At 41.2% G+C, this 15,119-nt stretch overlaps 1 protein-coding gene across 1 annotated transcript in view; it reads left to right on the forward strand.

Annotated features, from left to right (window-relative positions):
• Positions 1–15,119, forward strand: part of ttn.2 (titin, tandem duplicate 2) — a 189,777-nt gene that overhangs the window by 49,650 nt on the left and 125,008 nt on the right. The window contains exons 57-82 of the mRNA XM_030428193.1: positions 450–728; positions 941–1,222; positions 1,509–1,787; positions 1,966–2,253; positions 2,760–3,047; positions 3,182–3,472; positions 5,000–5,287; positions 6,372–6,482; positions 6,957–7,242; positions 7,326–7,509; positions 7,590–7,673; positions 7,843–8,110; positions 8,412–8,672; positions 9,103–9,312; positions 9,427–9,504; positions 9,600–9,626; positions 10,567–10,623; positions 10,780–10,818; positions 11,097–11,162; positions 12,013–12,069; positions 12,895–12,966; positions 13,266–13,334; positions 13,525–13,605; positions 13,797–13,868; positions 14,181–14,402; positions 14,567–14,929. Coding sequence (XP_030284053.1) covers positions 450–728; positions 941–1,222; positions 1,509–1,787; positions 1,966–2,253; positions 2,760–3,047; positions 3,182–3,472; positions 5,000–5,287; positions 6,372–6,482; positions 6,957–7,242; positions 7,326–7,509; positions 7,590–7,673; positions 7,843–8,110; positions 8,412–8,672; positions 9,103–9,312; positions 9,427–9,504; positions 9,600–9,626; positions 10,567–10,623; positions 10,780–10,818; positions 11,097–11,162; positions 12,013–12,069; positions 12,895–12,966; positions 13,266–13,334; positions 13,525–13,605; positions 13,797–13,868; positions 14,181–14,402; positions 14,567–14,929 — 4,602 coding nt within the window. The remainder of the gene's footprint in view (positions 1–449; positions 729–940; positions 1,223–1,508; positions 1,788–1,965; positions 2,254–2,759; positions 3,048–3,181; positions 3,473–4,999; positions 5,288–6,371; positions 6,483–6,956; positions 7,243–7,325; positions 7,510–7,589; positions 7,674–7,842; positions 8,111–8,411; positions 8,673–9,102; positions 9,313–9,426; positions 9,505–9,599; positions 9,627–10,566; positions 10,624–10,779; positions 10,819–11,096; positions 11,163–12,012; positions 12,070–12,894; positions 12,967–13,265; positions 13,335–13,524; positions 13,606–13,796; positions 13,869–14,180; positions 14,403–14,566; positions 14,930–15,119) is intronic.

Consider the following 15,119-nt stretch of genomic DNA (forward strand, 5'->3'; position numbering starts at 1 on the left):
CTTCATCATGTTCCTCAGGCTATTCCTGAGAAGTGTGTCAGGGCATATTATCCTGCTGAAGGGGGGCATTCTTGGTGTTCAATGGTGTTTGAGTGGGTGGTTCAGATCAAATGGCATTCCCAGCAGAACATTGGATCATAAAAGATGATCAGTGTTACTCACTTCACTTGTCATTGGTTTTAATGTTCTGGCTGATCAGTGTACTCTCCAGTTAAGATAAACTGAGGCGAGAGCAGCATCAACAATAACAAATAGTCACTTCTTTTGCTTGTTGTTGCAGTCAAACAATGCCAGTGTTTCCTCGTAGGATGCTGATGGTTAAACCACTGTGTGTTTGGTTGCAAGTGCATAGCTTGAAACCTGCCTCACAAGGAAAAGTACTTCTATTACTTTATATCGTTACATACTTATATTATGTTTGATGTGTATTACTCTCTGTTTGTACCCAGAACCTCCATCTTTTGTGGTGCCACCCCAGCCAATGGAGGCCATGCCGGGCTCAAACGTGACATTCTCAGCCATGGTGAAAGGCAGTGCCCCCCTCAAACTGAAGTGGTTCAGAGGAACAAAGGAGATATTGTCTGGACATGGCTGTGATTTCTCTCTGAAGGACAACCAAGTTATTTTCGAGCTTTTCAACGTGGACAGGTCTCACTCTGGAGAGTACACCTGTCAGATTATTAATGATGCAGGAAAGGAAAGCTGCCCTGTTAATCTAACTGTCAAAGGTTAGTCTGACAAGAACTCATATTTTTATCATATTAAGTACAGGAAATTAGATGCACACAACAAAATAGGGTATTACATGTTACTGGTAGAATAACTATTACAATACTTGATCTTAGAAAAGTTAGCAATTGACTAAAGTTGCATTGGTATTATCATCAAAATGTCCTCATTCTTATAAAAACCAAACATTTTGTCTGATTGTTTCACACAGAGCCTGCAGCCTTCTCTAAGAAGCTGAAGGACGTGTCAGTTGAAAAGGGCAAACCAATAACGCTGGAGTGTACGTACACTGGAACTCCTAAGATCACTGTGAACTGGTACAAAGACGGCCAGCAGATCTTTGCCTCTTACAAATATAACATCACCACGACTGAAAGCTCCTGCCTCCTGGAGTGTCTCAGCACCGATGACAAGGAGGCCGCAGGGAAATATTCCTGCGAAGTGTCCAACGATGCTGGAAAGGACACATGCGAGGCAGCCGTGTCCATCCTCGGTTAGTTCAATTTTTCATGGCTTTTCACGGAAGCAGCTGTGCTGGTTTAGTACATTTTCATTAATTCCAGCAATTTTAAATGCACTGAGACAATACTAGATGAAATTTTAATTGTTGTCCATTTTCCCTAATCTTCCCCTCAAATCTAATCAGCTTACCTTTGGAGTGCATTCCAAGACGTAAAAAAAGACAAATACTAAACAAAAGAACTGGAAAGTCCTTGTCAGGTGTCAGGCTTCAACCAAATGTTTTCAGGTGTTTTAACAATTTGTGTTTGTCACTGCAGAGCCACCATACTTCATTGAGTCTCTGGAGCCCATGGAGGTGACAGCAGGAGATGCTGTGTGTCTGAAGTGTCAGGTGGCGGGAACACCTGAGATCAAGGTATCTTGGTTCAAGGCCGACGGCAAAGTACGGTCCAGCCCAACATGTAAGTTGGAGTACACCAAGGGTGTCGCCTGTCTGAAGCTCAGCAAAGCCACCAAGGCCGACATCGGAGAGTACACCTGCAAGGCAGAGAACCGCATAGGCTCCGCCTCCTCCACCTGCAGACTCAGCGTGCTCGGTGAACACCTGACTTTTTCTTCTCCCCAAACTACAGCATTTACAAACATTGTTAGATCGAAACTATCTGTACTCGAGCACACATAACACAACGTGTTTCTGTAAATTTACTTAATTACATTCTACAACTGATTACTGTAAATAACTCTCCTTCACTGTCTCGTCTTTACCATCTTCAGAGGCCAAAACACCACCATCCTTCCCAAAGAAAATCACCAGCTTGCAGCAGACCGAGGGTCAGGCTGTCAGGTTCGAGTGCCGTGTTGCCGGCTCTTCGCCCATCGAGGTGTCATGGCTGAGAGACGGCGAGCCTCTGAGGCAGGGAGACGAGTTCTCCATGCTGTACGATGATAACACAGCAGTGCTGCAGATCAGCCGCGGCGAGATGAGGCACTCTGGAGAGTACACCTGCGTGGCCACCAACAGCGTTGGCTCGGCCTCCTGCAGAGCCAAGCTCACTCTACAAGGTCTGAACAGTTAGGAGAGATCAATTGATTAAATGAATATCATGATGTCTGGGTTTACAGCAGACTTTATGTTTTTGGTTATAAACATTTAAATTGACACACTGAGGCAGAATTTCTCAACCTTGTCTGGTTGTTAAATTTGATTTTCTGACTTTACTGAGGCAGGAGGCAAAATAAACTTGTAGGGTCTTTACATTATGTCCAGTAAAACAAATGAGATCAACAGATACTTTGAGAGGTTAATACCACATTGTGACAGCTTTAAATGTCAGTTATTGAAATAAGCTTCATAAGAAGTTAACTCATGTTGAGTCCGAGGTTGAGAAACTCTCTGCTCAGTTTTAATTAAAGTTCAGTGAGATTGTGTGCTGTGGTTTAATCCAGAAGAGATGTTACATAATACAAATAAGACGTTAACAGTCAGACAGTGCCACGCTGTTTGAATATTTCCATCTAAAGACTTCTTGTTGTCTTATCTTCTTCCCACTCTTTCACGGACTCTGCAGAACCAAGATACCCTCCAGTCTTTGACATGAAGTTGTCACCACAGGCAGTGACAGTGGGCGACAGCATTGAGCTTGAGTGTCACATGACCGGCTCTGCCCCAATAAAAGTCACATGGTCAAAAGACCATAAAGATATTCGCACTGGGGGGAATTATAAGATCAGCTGTGTGGAAAACACGCCCCACCTGACCATTCTGAAGGCAGATAAAGCCGACACGGGGAAATACTTCTGCCATGCCTCTAATGACATGGGGAAGGACTCTTGTTCCTCTGACATCACTGTCAAAGGTATTTTAACCCGGGCCACACTCACGTCATCTCGGCCCTCTCTTCTGTAACACTCAGGCCTGTTTGAGGGCGATTCTTTGTATGAAAAAGCAAAACCCGTCTCCTCACGTCACTATGTTCTCTCTTGTTTTCAGAGCGTAAAAACCCACCAGTGTTCACCAAAAAGCCCTCTGAGCACATGGAGGACATGGAAGGCAAACTGGTGAAGATCGAGGGCCGAGTCACTGGCTCGCAGCCCATGTCTGTCAGCTGGTTCAAAGACAGCTCAGAGATCTACAGCTCTGACAAATACGACATCAGCTTTAAGAGTAACGTGGCCGTGCTGTGCATTAAGAGCAGTAAGATGGCTGACAGCGGCAGGTACTCCTGTCAGGCCTCTAACGAAGCTGGAAAAGCCTCTTGCGACGTCACTGTGGGCATCTTAGGTCGGTTTGTCTTACAGAGCTTTCATGTCTGACGCATAATGTTTAAACCTCAGTGAAACAAATCTGTTGCGATTTTCGAATCTATCAGTGTAAACTGAATATCTTTGAGTTTTAGACTTTCGGTCGAACAAATGTTTTGTACAACTTTATGTCATTTTATACACAAATATAAATGCAGCTCTTTGTTTAATAGCCATAGAGTAAACATAAGGTAAGATAATGTATGTTAAGACATACATGACAAAGATTTTATCATCACAAGATCTTAATCCTGTAAGTACCTCATGTGGAGTAATTTGTAATGAAATATCATTTCTGCCTTATTTCTTATTTGCAATTAGAAAGCCAAAACAAAAAAATTAAGATGCTTGACTTTTACTGTCGTGACTTTGTTTTATGAAAGTCAATCTTTAATATTAAAGGGGCAATGTGTAGTTTTGGAAAGGAAATTCAAACTGTAGAATTTACAATATTAATGGGGTTTTATTACAAACTCAGAAATAAATTTTTCCATAAGTGAATAAACGAGCCGTTCTCAAAGGAAAATAATTTCCCAGAACACTGTTTGAAGTTAAAAAGGTGGCAGGGTCCGCAAATAAAGTAAAACAGTATGAAATGTCCTTTAGGGTCAGTTTGCTTAATCAGCCAATGAGAGTCCTTCTCTTCTCGTTGACATTTCTTCCCCAAAAAACTACAGACTGCTCCTTTAAGACTTCAAAAACACGAATATCTTTATATTCATTGAAGAAAATGTTTGTAATATATGTAAATGTACTTACCCTTTGGCCCAAATATTTAGATCTAGGTCTTGTTGGACTCACAGAGCCAGTCAAGAGCTTTAACTCAATACATGTAACTCATTTTTACCCTAAATGTCACTCACAGCACCTGGTTCGCACCTCTCCATATAATAAGATACAAATCTTTTTTGAAATTACATGTTGTTGAGCTTATAAATGCAAGACGATGGTCACAGGATCTTTATCTTAACTTTTACATATGGGGTAGGTAGTTATTATGAAATCAAACTGTGTACATATGTTGAAGGTTTTTTATAATAAGATACTGTAACGAGCTGCCACTCACGCAGCGCCATCTTGGGGAATAAATTGACATCACTTTTATGTTATTTTATTTGATGTTGTTTTCGTCTTGTTTGATTTTGTATCTAAAACTAAATCACTGTTTTTCATTCTGCTTCTGACTCTTGAGCTGCTGTAACAAGTGACTTTCTTGCTGAGGGATCAGTAAAGTCTTACCTTGTTATAATCATAAGACACTCAGATAATGTAAGAAATAGATCCTGTCATCGTATGACCGTTTTCAAATATGTTCTTTTCTCTCTATGATGCAAAGAAATAATAACAAGAACATGTTTATTTACCGTCCGTTGTAAACCTGCGTCAGACCTGCAGTATTTGCTGTGGATGATTATATTGCTTATGATACTTTTAGTGCTATAATTTATCTTTAACAGATTTTCACCATAACAAGTCAATTTTAAAATTGCTGTTTTCTCTCCTGCAGAGGCTAAGAAGCCTCCAGTGTTTGACGTCCCTCTCAAACCAGTGACTGTGGACGAGGGCGAGAAGCTGAGTCTCCGGTGTCACGTCTGCGGCACTCCTCCTCTGAAGATCCAGTGGATGAAGGATAGGAAGGACCTGACGTCCACCGGCAGCACCAGGATCACCTTCTCTGACGGGACAGCCTGTCTGGAGATCGGCTCGGCCTCCAGGCACGACGCTGGCGATTACCTCTGCAAGGCCACCAACGACGCCGGCAGTGAGTTCTGCAAGGCCAAAGTCACCGTCAAAGGTAAAAACTGAATCTGTTTAGATCAACGTTCATACTCACAGTTTAGCTAGAGCCCTGCTTTCTGTCAGATTCTCACATTTTCAGCTGTTCTGGTTTCACACTGCTGTTTTTTTAAGTGTTTCTATGTCTGTTGTTCACTCAGGCTGTAAAAAGTGACTAAATGAATCACAGTTAAAAATAAATTAATTCAGACTTTTTAAAATTGGTAGAGTAAAAAGTCTCCCTCTGAAGGACATTTGTGGTCAAAGCTAACTGAAGCTCACGTCATATTAATAGAATTCAAAGACTATTAAAGTTAAAGGTAGAATCAGTAGGATTTGTCCCAGCTGTTCCTGAACGCACCACAAAGAGAGTTGATTGTTGAGTCTCATTCCCAGGACGTCAAATAGACACATGTTGGGTTGGTAAAGCGTCCCGAGCAGCAACAAAGAGAGAAAATCAGAAACTCTCTGCAGATACGAGACACTAACACGCCTTTTCTCCACATTCCAGTCTCCCTCTCTGTCTGTTTACGCCTTCTTACGGCTTTTACGTCTTTGTCTCGTCTCGCTGCGTCTGAGCGTGTTTTGAAAATGATAGGAGGAGAAAGTTCAGATATTTGTGTTCAGATGTAGAGAGAAGAAGTCTCAGAGATACTCGAGTACAAGTACAGATACCTGAAACGTCTACTGAAGTACAGTAACTAAGTATTTGTACTTGTGCATGTCCATGTTTTGCTGCTGGTCTTGTCCCTCCTGCCTGTCAGATATCAAACAGCTCCATCTAGTGGACCAGGAGTTGAACAATAGGCCCCATTTTTACATGCTGCTGTTAATAAAAACAGGATTGTTTTCCCTTGTGGATGTTTGGATTTTATTTTATTTTATTGTAATATTCTTGGATATTTTGTTCAAATCATAATGATCTGCAGCTTGATTTGTTGCGATAGGTACAGACTTTTTTCAGTTGAACTGAGGTGCGACCATGTTTCAAATGAAAACTACTTCTTTCATCGAAAAAAACAAATGAAATATACTTTAGTGTCTGTTGTTTGTGAGTGAAAGTGACCATTGCTCTAATGTTGCACCATGTGGTTGTGTTGCAGAGAAACCAGGAGCAGCTCCGGCTCCAGCTGCAGCTCCAGCTGCTGCTCCAACCAAAAAACTGGACAACCTGTTCTTCATCGAGGAGCCCAAGACTGCACACGTCACTGAGAGTGAGTCACACAACAAGAACATGACACACAGCATGGACATGATACAACAGACGGGGTCCCATTTTAGAATCTTTTTTTATAAAAGGGTCTTCCTCTCTTTTTATTATTAGTTTAATTATCTGGTGCTCTGGTGAGGGACACCAACGGAGATGGTCTAACTTTGCTTTTGGTCATCACAAAAACATCTGGAAATATCTCCAGGTGTCCTTAAAAACATCAAGTGGTGTGACTTGAACGGCTTGTTAGCTGTAATTATGCCACCATCCTCCTGTTCACCTGCTGATGTGAAAGTCAGCTGATAAACGTGATGTGAACGTGACACGTTAGGTACAATGTCAACCTCTGACGTATCTGTGGTTTGCAGCATCATTAACTGTTAACATTATATAGAATCTAAAATGACACTTTAGTTTCTTAGCTGTTGATGATCTGACTTAGAGGTTTTGTTCTAACTCCCCTCCTGTTTATCCACAGAGGGCACTGCCACCTTCATTGCCAAAGTGGGCGGTGACCCCATCCCCAACGTGAAGTGGATGAAGGGGAAGTGGAGGCAGATCACACACGGTGGCCGCATCTCCATCGAGCAGAAGGGCCAGGAGTCCAAACTGGAGATCAGAGAGGTGACCAAGTCTGACTCGGGTCAGTACAGGTGCGTCGCCTCCAACAAGCATGGAGAGATCGAGTGCAGCACCGACATGCACGTGGATGAAAAGAAAGACTCTGCGATGCTTGAGGGAGATCTGAGAGCCAAGCTGAAGAAGTGAGTTTCTCTGGAACGTGTCAGATGTTTCTTTCGAGTTATTATCTCACGGCAGTTTCTAATCTCTGAACTCTTGTTCTCAGGACACCATCGAAGCAGAAAAGTCCAAAGGAGGAGAAGGACATCGACATTGTTGAGCTGTTGAGGAATGTGGACCCTAAAGAATATGAGAAATACGCCCGGATGTACGGAATCACTGACTACAGAGGCCTGCTGCAGGCCATCGAGCAGCTGAAGAAGGAGAAAGCTGAAGAAAGTGGAAGACCGGTAACTTTCTGCACAGTCAGCTCATCTGATGTGTCTGTGTCTGTAAACGTCGTGTTGAATCATGTGGTTGTTGTTGACAGGAACTGGAACGTGGAGACAGAGAGTCTGATGAGGATATGGCCCGACTTGTGGCGGACCTGCAGAAGAGGATGGAGAGGACGGAGGTCAGAACACGTTTACTGTCTGAAGATTCATTTTTTTATCAGACTGATGATAATTTATATGAACACCTAACTCTGCAGAAGCAAATAGCACACTAATAAATAGAAAAACACTGCTGTTTCTGTCACTAACATGGACTTCAGAGAGTTAATTCCCTTGTTGCTCCTGCAGCCTGTCACCGTGGTGAAAGACATCTCCGATCAATCAGTCTTCACCAACAAGGTGGCAGTGTTCGAGTGCGAGATCAAGATCAACTACCCAGAGATCACCCTGTCCTGGTACAAGGGCACCCAGAAACTGGACACCAATGACAAGTACGACATCAGCATCATTGGCGACCGCCACCTGCTCAAGATCAAAAGGTGCCAGGTGTCTGACCAGGGCAACTACCGGGTGGTCTGTGGACCGCACATCTCCAGCGCCAAGCTCACCGTCACGGGTCAGTATTTTCTTATTCTTTGTTCGGTTTCACACATGAAAACAAATATCTTTATTCCTGATTTACGGGAGAAAAATCCCTTTAAGTTGTAGAAACAATTCAGAAAGTCTGAGAGAATTTTGGTGCCCAAGTTTCTGAATTGAGGTCATATAATGCTAAAACATCAGCAGACAAAAGTAAACATTGGTAACATGCATATTTGTGAAATATATTTCAAGGCTTATATGCTCCGTTTCTACGTGAACGCTCCAGCTTTTATAACAGATGCTTTATTTTCTTCTTTATGTATTCTGTCTTTCAGAGGCGGAGGTCGAGAAGCATCTGCAGGACACAGCGGGTAAGGAAGGCCAGTCGTGCACTCTGTCTTGTCAGTTGTCCATCCCTAATGTAGAGGCTCATTGGTATAAAAACGGCAAGCAGTTAGAGATGAAGGGCAGGTACAAGTCCGAGGTGAAACACAAGGTTCAGAAGCTTCTGATCAGTGACCTGAAGCATGAAGACCAGGGCAGATACACCTGCCGGTACCAGCACCTGGAGTCTTCGGCCGACCTCTGGGTAGAAGGTTTGTACCTGGAAACAATCCTGCAACCTTCTAGACGTGGTGGATGTTCTGCCCGTTTACTAACCTCTTTCGACTCCCCCCATCAAACTCAGAGACTAATGTTGGAGATTTGGATTTTGCGCTCTTTTTTCCTCTTTCTTCTGGGATTTGTCGTCCTCTGTCTTAACATTCTTCACGTCTCTCCTCTCCTGGATTATCCTGCAAAATTGTCCAGCATCATCTCATTCGTTGTCTTCTTACGTCCGTCTCGACTCAAATCCATCCTCCCCCCAACATCCAGTCATCATAACCGCCCCATAAACTCTCCTCTGATCATCATTTCTAACCTTGTGGATGTTGTGTCGATTAAAATTACCATTCAAGTATTGTCATACATTCCCAGATGTAATGCCAAACACCTTTTACCCATTCACGTCTTTATCTGTTTTAGCTGAACAAATTCATTTCACCAAACGCATCCACAACGTCGAAGTCAACGAGCGGCAGTCAGCCACCTTTGAGTGCGAGGTGTCCTTCGACAATGCTATTGTTTCATGGTACAAAGACACCTGGGAACTGAAAGAGAGCTCTAAGTACAACTTCACAAGCGAGGGCCGAAGACATTTCATGGTCATACGAAATGTGACCATCGAAGACGAAGGTGTGTAGAGCGCCATCGAGCCCCAAAGGCCCATCACAGAGACCTACAGATTTTTTTTTTCTAAGTGTTTTGATGACTTGAGTGTTAAACGTCTTCCTTAATAATCCCGTGTAGGCGTGTACTCAGTGATTGTGAGGTTGGAGCCCAGAGGAGAGGCTAAGAGCACAGCTGAGCTTTATTTGTCTGGCAAAGGTACAGTTCCTAGTCAGGCGCAACCTTTTATGCTTCTGTTCAGCTTTTGTGTCTTTTAGTGTTTAACTCGTTGTTCACTCTTCCCCTTCTTCCAGAAATTGAATTAGCAATGGTGCCCTTCGGTAAGTATTTTATTTTCTAGATCGTGTACAACTGTAACCAGTAACATTTTTGGGAATCCTCTTGTCGTCCTTCTTTACCACAGCCTGATTAAAAGATTGATATCAGTTACAACTCTGTAGACATGTTAGCCTAACTTAGCACAGAGACTGGAAGCTGGGGAATCTGCAAACAGCTAGCATGATAAGCTTTCTCTTAACAGCAATTTGAGTTTGTATTTGGCTACACTGTTAGTCACACAGCCAAGTGCAGTGCGCTTTGTTTGTCCTTTGTTTTGTGTTTAGTGTTATTGTTTTTTCGTTTTAATATGTGAAAGTGTTGTTTTGTAGATAATAAAATATCAAACATTAAATTAACTGTTTATAAGTGGCTAAAATTAAAGACAGTACAGCTAATATAACCAAAATGATGCCAGCTGTTTGCAGTTGTCTTGATGGTAAAATTTCTAAAAATTTCCTTTTCTAAAATTACCAAAATCATGTTAGTTGTTTGTAGTTATCTGATGCTGCCTTAGCTCCAAACTGTTATCCAATGTTATGGCTGCTGCTTGTTGCTAGCTGGTGTTGTGCAGAAACTTGTTTAGCCAAAGGTAGCATAAAGGTATAGAAAGCTGGGGGGACTAGTAGCAGCTGTCGCTACAAACCGCTAAGTTAGGTCCCATAGAGAAAGAGTCACTTATTGTTGCCATGGCCAGTCGATGTCATGGTAGCATAGTTACATAGCAACAGTTAGCATAAACAGCATAATGCTAGCAGTTTGTAGCTGGCTGACTTTAAGTTACCCTGTTTGTAAATGCTGGAAAACAGGAGGATTTCCATCAATCACAGAACAGTTTATAATCTTATACTACTTTACACACAGGCTCATTTTCTTCTTAAATAACTGTTATGATAGCTTCTTTTAAATAAAGTTTTGGTGTGAACCATATTCCGTATTCTGTAGATGTCCCAGACTCCTCAGTTCAGAGGCCTGAAGTGCCGTCTTCAGTGGCAATTCAAGGTAAGACTGGAACCAGAACCAGGTTCAGTTCACTTTGAAATCCACGTATTTGAAAGTGGATTGCTGACAATTCTTGAATTGTCAATTATCACATTAACATTTTGACCTAAACTAATTTAAATAATGAAACCAAAATGTTCTTTGTCTTTTTTAAAGAATCTGCTGAATTCTATCAGTATGAAGAAGAACATAGAGGTATTTACTGTGTTTTTGTACTTCAGTTTAATCCTCCATCCCAGCGAGATTTACCCTAAAGTACATTAACCCTAACTTCATAGCTAAACGTTAAACAGATTATCTTTGTTACAGATCTAAATTATTCATTGGAATCAACATTAACATTGTGAAAACACAATTAATCCACTTTTTTAAATGTATTTTTGTGATCACTCAGCTCACTGACAAACTAATCCAAACTCTTCTGTCTTTATTATTAATAACGGAAACAAAAAAACATTGTTTTTTTTCTCAAGAATCAGCTGAATATTCTTATCACTATGAAGAGAAGGTGGAGGTGGAGGTGGAGATGGAGCAGAGAGGTACAACATGTTGTATTTCTTTTTTCTTTTTCTTTTTAAATCAAACTTCATCCTTTCCATCCACATCAAACTGTCAGAGCAGATCTGGGGAAAACAGAAGATAAAAAAGTCCTGGAATTGAAATGTAGTTTTTGACATAGAATAAAGGCTGTAAGAATAAAAAAGAAACCATTCTCTAACTAAACATGGACAACAAAGAACGGGAATTTACCCAAATCTGCCTCACGCATTCATCATAACATCATCATGGTGTCGTCTGACTGACCTCTTGTGAAGGTTGTTTTTATTGTGTGCAGATTTAACAGGAAAGTCTTTGTTTGTTGAACGTATGTGTACGTCTTTGTTTGTGTTTGACCTTTGAGGACTTGTTTCTCTTTTTTCACTCTTAACTTTCATCCCATTTCCAACTCTTCCATCACACATTCACCAACCAGTTGATGCACCATTTCCCAGTCAAAGTCTTTTGTCTTGTATCTGGAAAATGAAATCAGCCAAACTTTATTGAGAAATTCAAATTGAGTAAGATAAAAGCTGCAACCTGATTTTGTTAAAGCACCAAATGTGATTGACTTTCAAAACCATGAAATTCTGACACGATTTTGCCATTTTTTAACGCTAACAGAAAGATTAACAGTCATTTTTAAACAGTGAGCCTTTTGTGCCCAGACAGCCAGTTTAGTAATCTGGCCATGAAATCAGGACGTGTATTTTAAAAAGTTTATTTATGAGAAGAGGCAGAGACTTTGTTAAACTTGGAAATGAGGTCATGAGTTTTTTTTTGTCACAGAGCACAAACTGTTTGCCTCACGTTTGTTGTCTTTTGTCACTCTTGTGTTCATCACACCTTCAGTCGAGTATCAGAGCTGGACAGAAGAGACGGTGACACAACAGGTGTCCACAGCCAAAGGTATCAGATCACAGTAACATACAGGAAGGATGTCGGTTACCTGTCTGTTAATACCTGTGTGTTTGAGCCGCTCTTTAACCATGGCTCGCTCTTAATGTTCGTCTGTTTCTGAGATTTGTGTTTGTGTTTTTCTGTTATCGTCTTTCACCATTTTTTATCTTGATGTTTTCATCTTATAATCATTCTTTTGATGTGTTTACATTCCCAATAATAACCTCTTTCTTTAACTGCAGTCTGAGGTCAGTTTGCTCATTCTATTGGCTTGGGCTTTTAATTTATTACCCCAATTGCATGGACGTACTATGTGTATTATTTTCCTTATCTGCATTAGATTTACTGGTAATTGGTCAAATGGTTACCATGTACATTTTAAGTTTTGTTTTTTTAATTTTAATATAACTTAACAATTTTAAGTTAGATGTTTTTAAGGGTGCAATATCCAAGACGGTTTGTTAAAACATTCGAAAGTGTACAAAAATTATCAACAGTGTGAAGAAATAACAGGTTTGACAACAGACTGTGTGCGTTGTGAACAACACCACTGCTAGCAGCTCTGCTTACTGAGCTGATTAGGAAACAGCACCTATTTGTTCAGAGTATGAATTTGACAGCCGGTCCATACTTATATAAAGCACCTTTAACATAAAACACAGTTTACAGCAAACATTTTCACAAGAATGCTAAAGATAATTGTTCTTTGCTAGACGTGATTGTGCGCTTAATGAAACATATCAGACTTACTGCAGTAACATGGAGCATCGGATAGTTAATGTTTTCAGGCAGTGATGATGATTCTGGGTGTGTTCTTGTGTGTTTTTCTTTTAGCTGCCAGAGTTCCCATTGAGGAGACAGTGGAGACCAAGAAAGTTGAAATGAGAGAGGAAATCCCATCTAAAGGTAACACCGACCCGGGAGAATCTTCCTGCTGCAGCTCAGCGCCCTCTTCTGCAAAACAATGCAAACTTATTTGTCCGTCCTCCACTACTAAAATCTTTAATTGTTTTGTTCTGTTTCACTTTGTCAGTCCTGTTTTTTTTTTTTTTTTTTATTTCCTCTCTTATTTAATCCATTATTAATATTTTTAAATGATTGACTGTAGTTGTTTTTCATGTCTTATCTTCTGCTGCGCTTCTTTGCTTCACCTGCAAATGCACAGCATTGTTCTTGTGATGTTAACACAATCGGTGTCTTTTAAGCTCCTAAAGCTGAGAAAGTGCCTGAGGAGAAGCCAACACCACCTGTGAAGGAGCCATCACCACCAAAAGGTACCAACATACACCTGATGTTGGTATATACCTGTTTAATGTTAGACTCATATATAATGTTCCATGTTTCTACTCTTTTAACAAAAATTCCTGTACATTTAATGTAATCCTTTCTGTGTGGTTTGTGACTTCGTAACCTCCCGTGATTTTTTATGTTCTGAAATTTTACTTAATTTTACTGGTTTTGAAGTACCCGAGGCCAAAAAGCCAGTGGAAGAAAAGGTTCCTGTAGTTTCAGTCCCAGAGAGGAAGGAAGTTCCTGCTCCCAAAGGTAGAGATGGTTGATTTCTAACATCTCTTTACTGAACATCTTTCATCTATGCTGATGACACTATCCTTATGTCGACTGTTCTGTTACGATGTGGTTCAACCGTTGTTTTTGTCTAGATTCAGTCTGTTCTTTTCTATCTCTTGTTATCTTTGATTTTATGAGTTAAAATGTGTTTGAATGTATCTTAAAAGAACCAGAGGAGGTTAAGAAGCCTGCTGCTGCCCCTTCACCACCCGAAGAGAAGCCAGGAGTGCCAAAGAAAGGTACATTACTTCCTGTTGTTTGACATCTTAAAAAGCACACTCAGTGAAGCTTACTTGTGCTTAAGGCTACATAGCCTCTCACCTCTTAATGTCTGTCTCGTATTGATTCTATTCTTATGTTAATCTTAACGTTTGTACTGTTTCACTGGTGTTCTGTGGATTCTCCATGTAATTCTGTAGCTAGTTTCACTCTTCACCAGCTTCACCTCGCCTAGTGTCACCTCACTCTTTCGAACACCTCTTGATAACTCTTAGAATGCCATAAATTACTTAATGCTAACCTTGGCTAATGTCTGTGTTACCTAACTGAAGATGAGCACAAGCCTCAGTTACCAGCTGAGCCCAAAAAAGTGGCACCTGCAGCTAAGCCTGAGCCTGAACCCAAGCCCAAACCCAAAGCAGAACCTGAATCAAAGCCTAAACCCACACCGGCTCCCAAAGCAGAACCTGAAGCCAAACCTGCGGCGAAGGTTGAACCGGAGCCACAAGCTAAACCAGCCGTGCCACAGAAGCAAGCGACACCACCATCCAAAGGTATTTTCTGCTTCGTATGGATGTGTGTATGTTTCTCTGTCTTGAGTGTCTAGTTTTGAAAGTCTAAACTGTGTTTAGCTTCAAGCTTGGAAGCGAATCTTTGACTTTCTGTGTGTCTTTAATGTATCTGCTCATGTCTAAAGCCCTTTAAATGTTACTTTAAGTTCCTGAAGAGGCTGCAAAACCAGAGCCAGCAAAGATCAAGCCTGAACCGGCTGTTAAAAAGCCTGAACCTGAAGCCCCAAAACCAAAACCAGAACAAGAAAAACCAAAACCAGAAGTCCAGAAACCAGAGCCTCTTTTAACGAAGCCAGAGCCTGCTGTCGTCATACCAGAAGCTCCAGTTCCAAAACCAGAACCTGCGGTGATACCCAAACCTGAACCGGCAGTGAAGAAAGCTGAAGCTGAAGTGAAAGTGCCGAAACCAGAAGTTCCAAAGGCCAAACCAGAACCTCCAAAGGCCAAACCAGAACCTCCAAAGGCAAAACCAGAACCAGCCCCTGCACCAAAGGAACCGCCTAAGAAAGGTATACAATATCTTTGATCATATCGGCGCTCTGGAGTTTTTCTTAATTTTCTTAACTCCACCATCCAACTTTAACTCATCTGGTGTGATTTTTCTTAATTCCTAATGATCTTTGGTGTGTTTAGTTTGGATGCTAGAAACCTAAACTCTTACAGTCATCTTAAACTGTCTTCAGTTCCTGGTGTGTTTTT

Source organism: Sparus aurata, chromosome 9 (assembly GCF_900880675.1).
Source record: "Sparus aurata chromosome 9, fSpaAur1.1, whole genome shotgun sequence".
Classification (NCBI taxonomy): domain Eukaryota; kingdom Metazoa; phylum Chordata; class Actinopteri; order Spariformes; family Sparidae; genus Sparus; species Sparus aurata.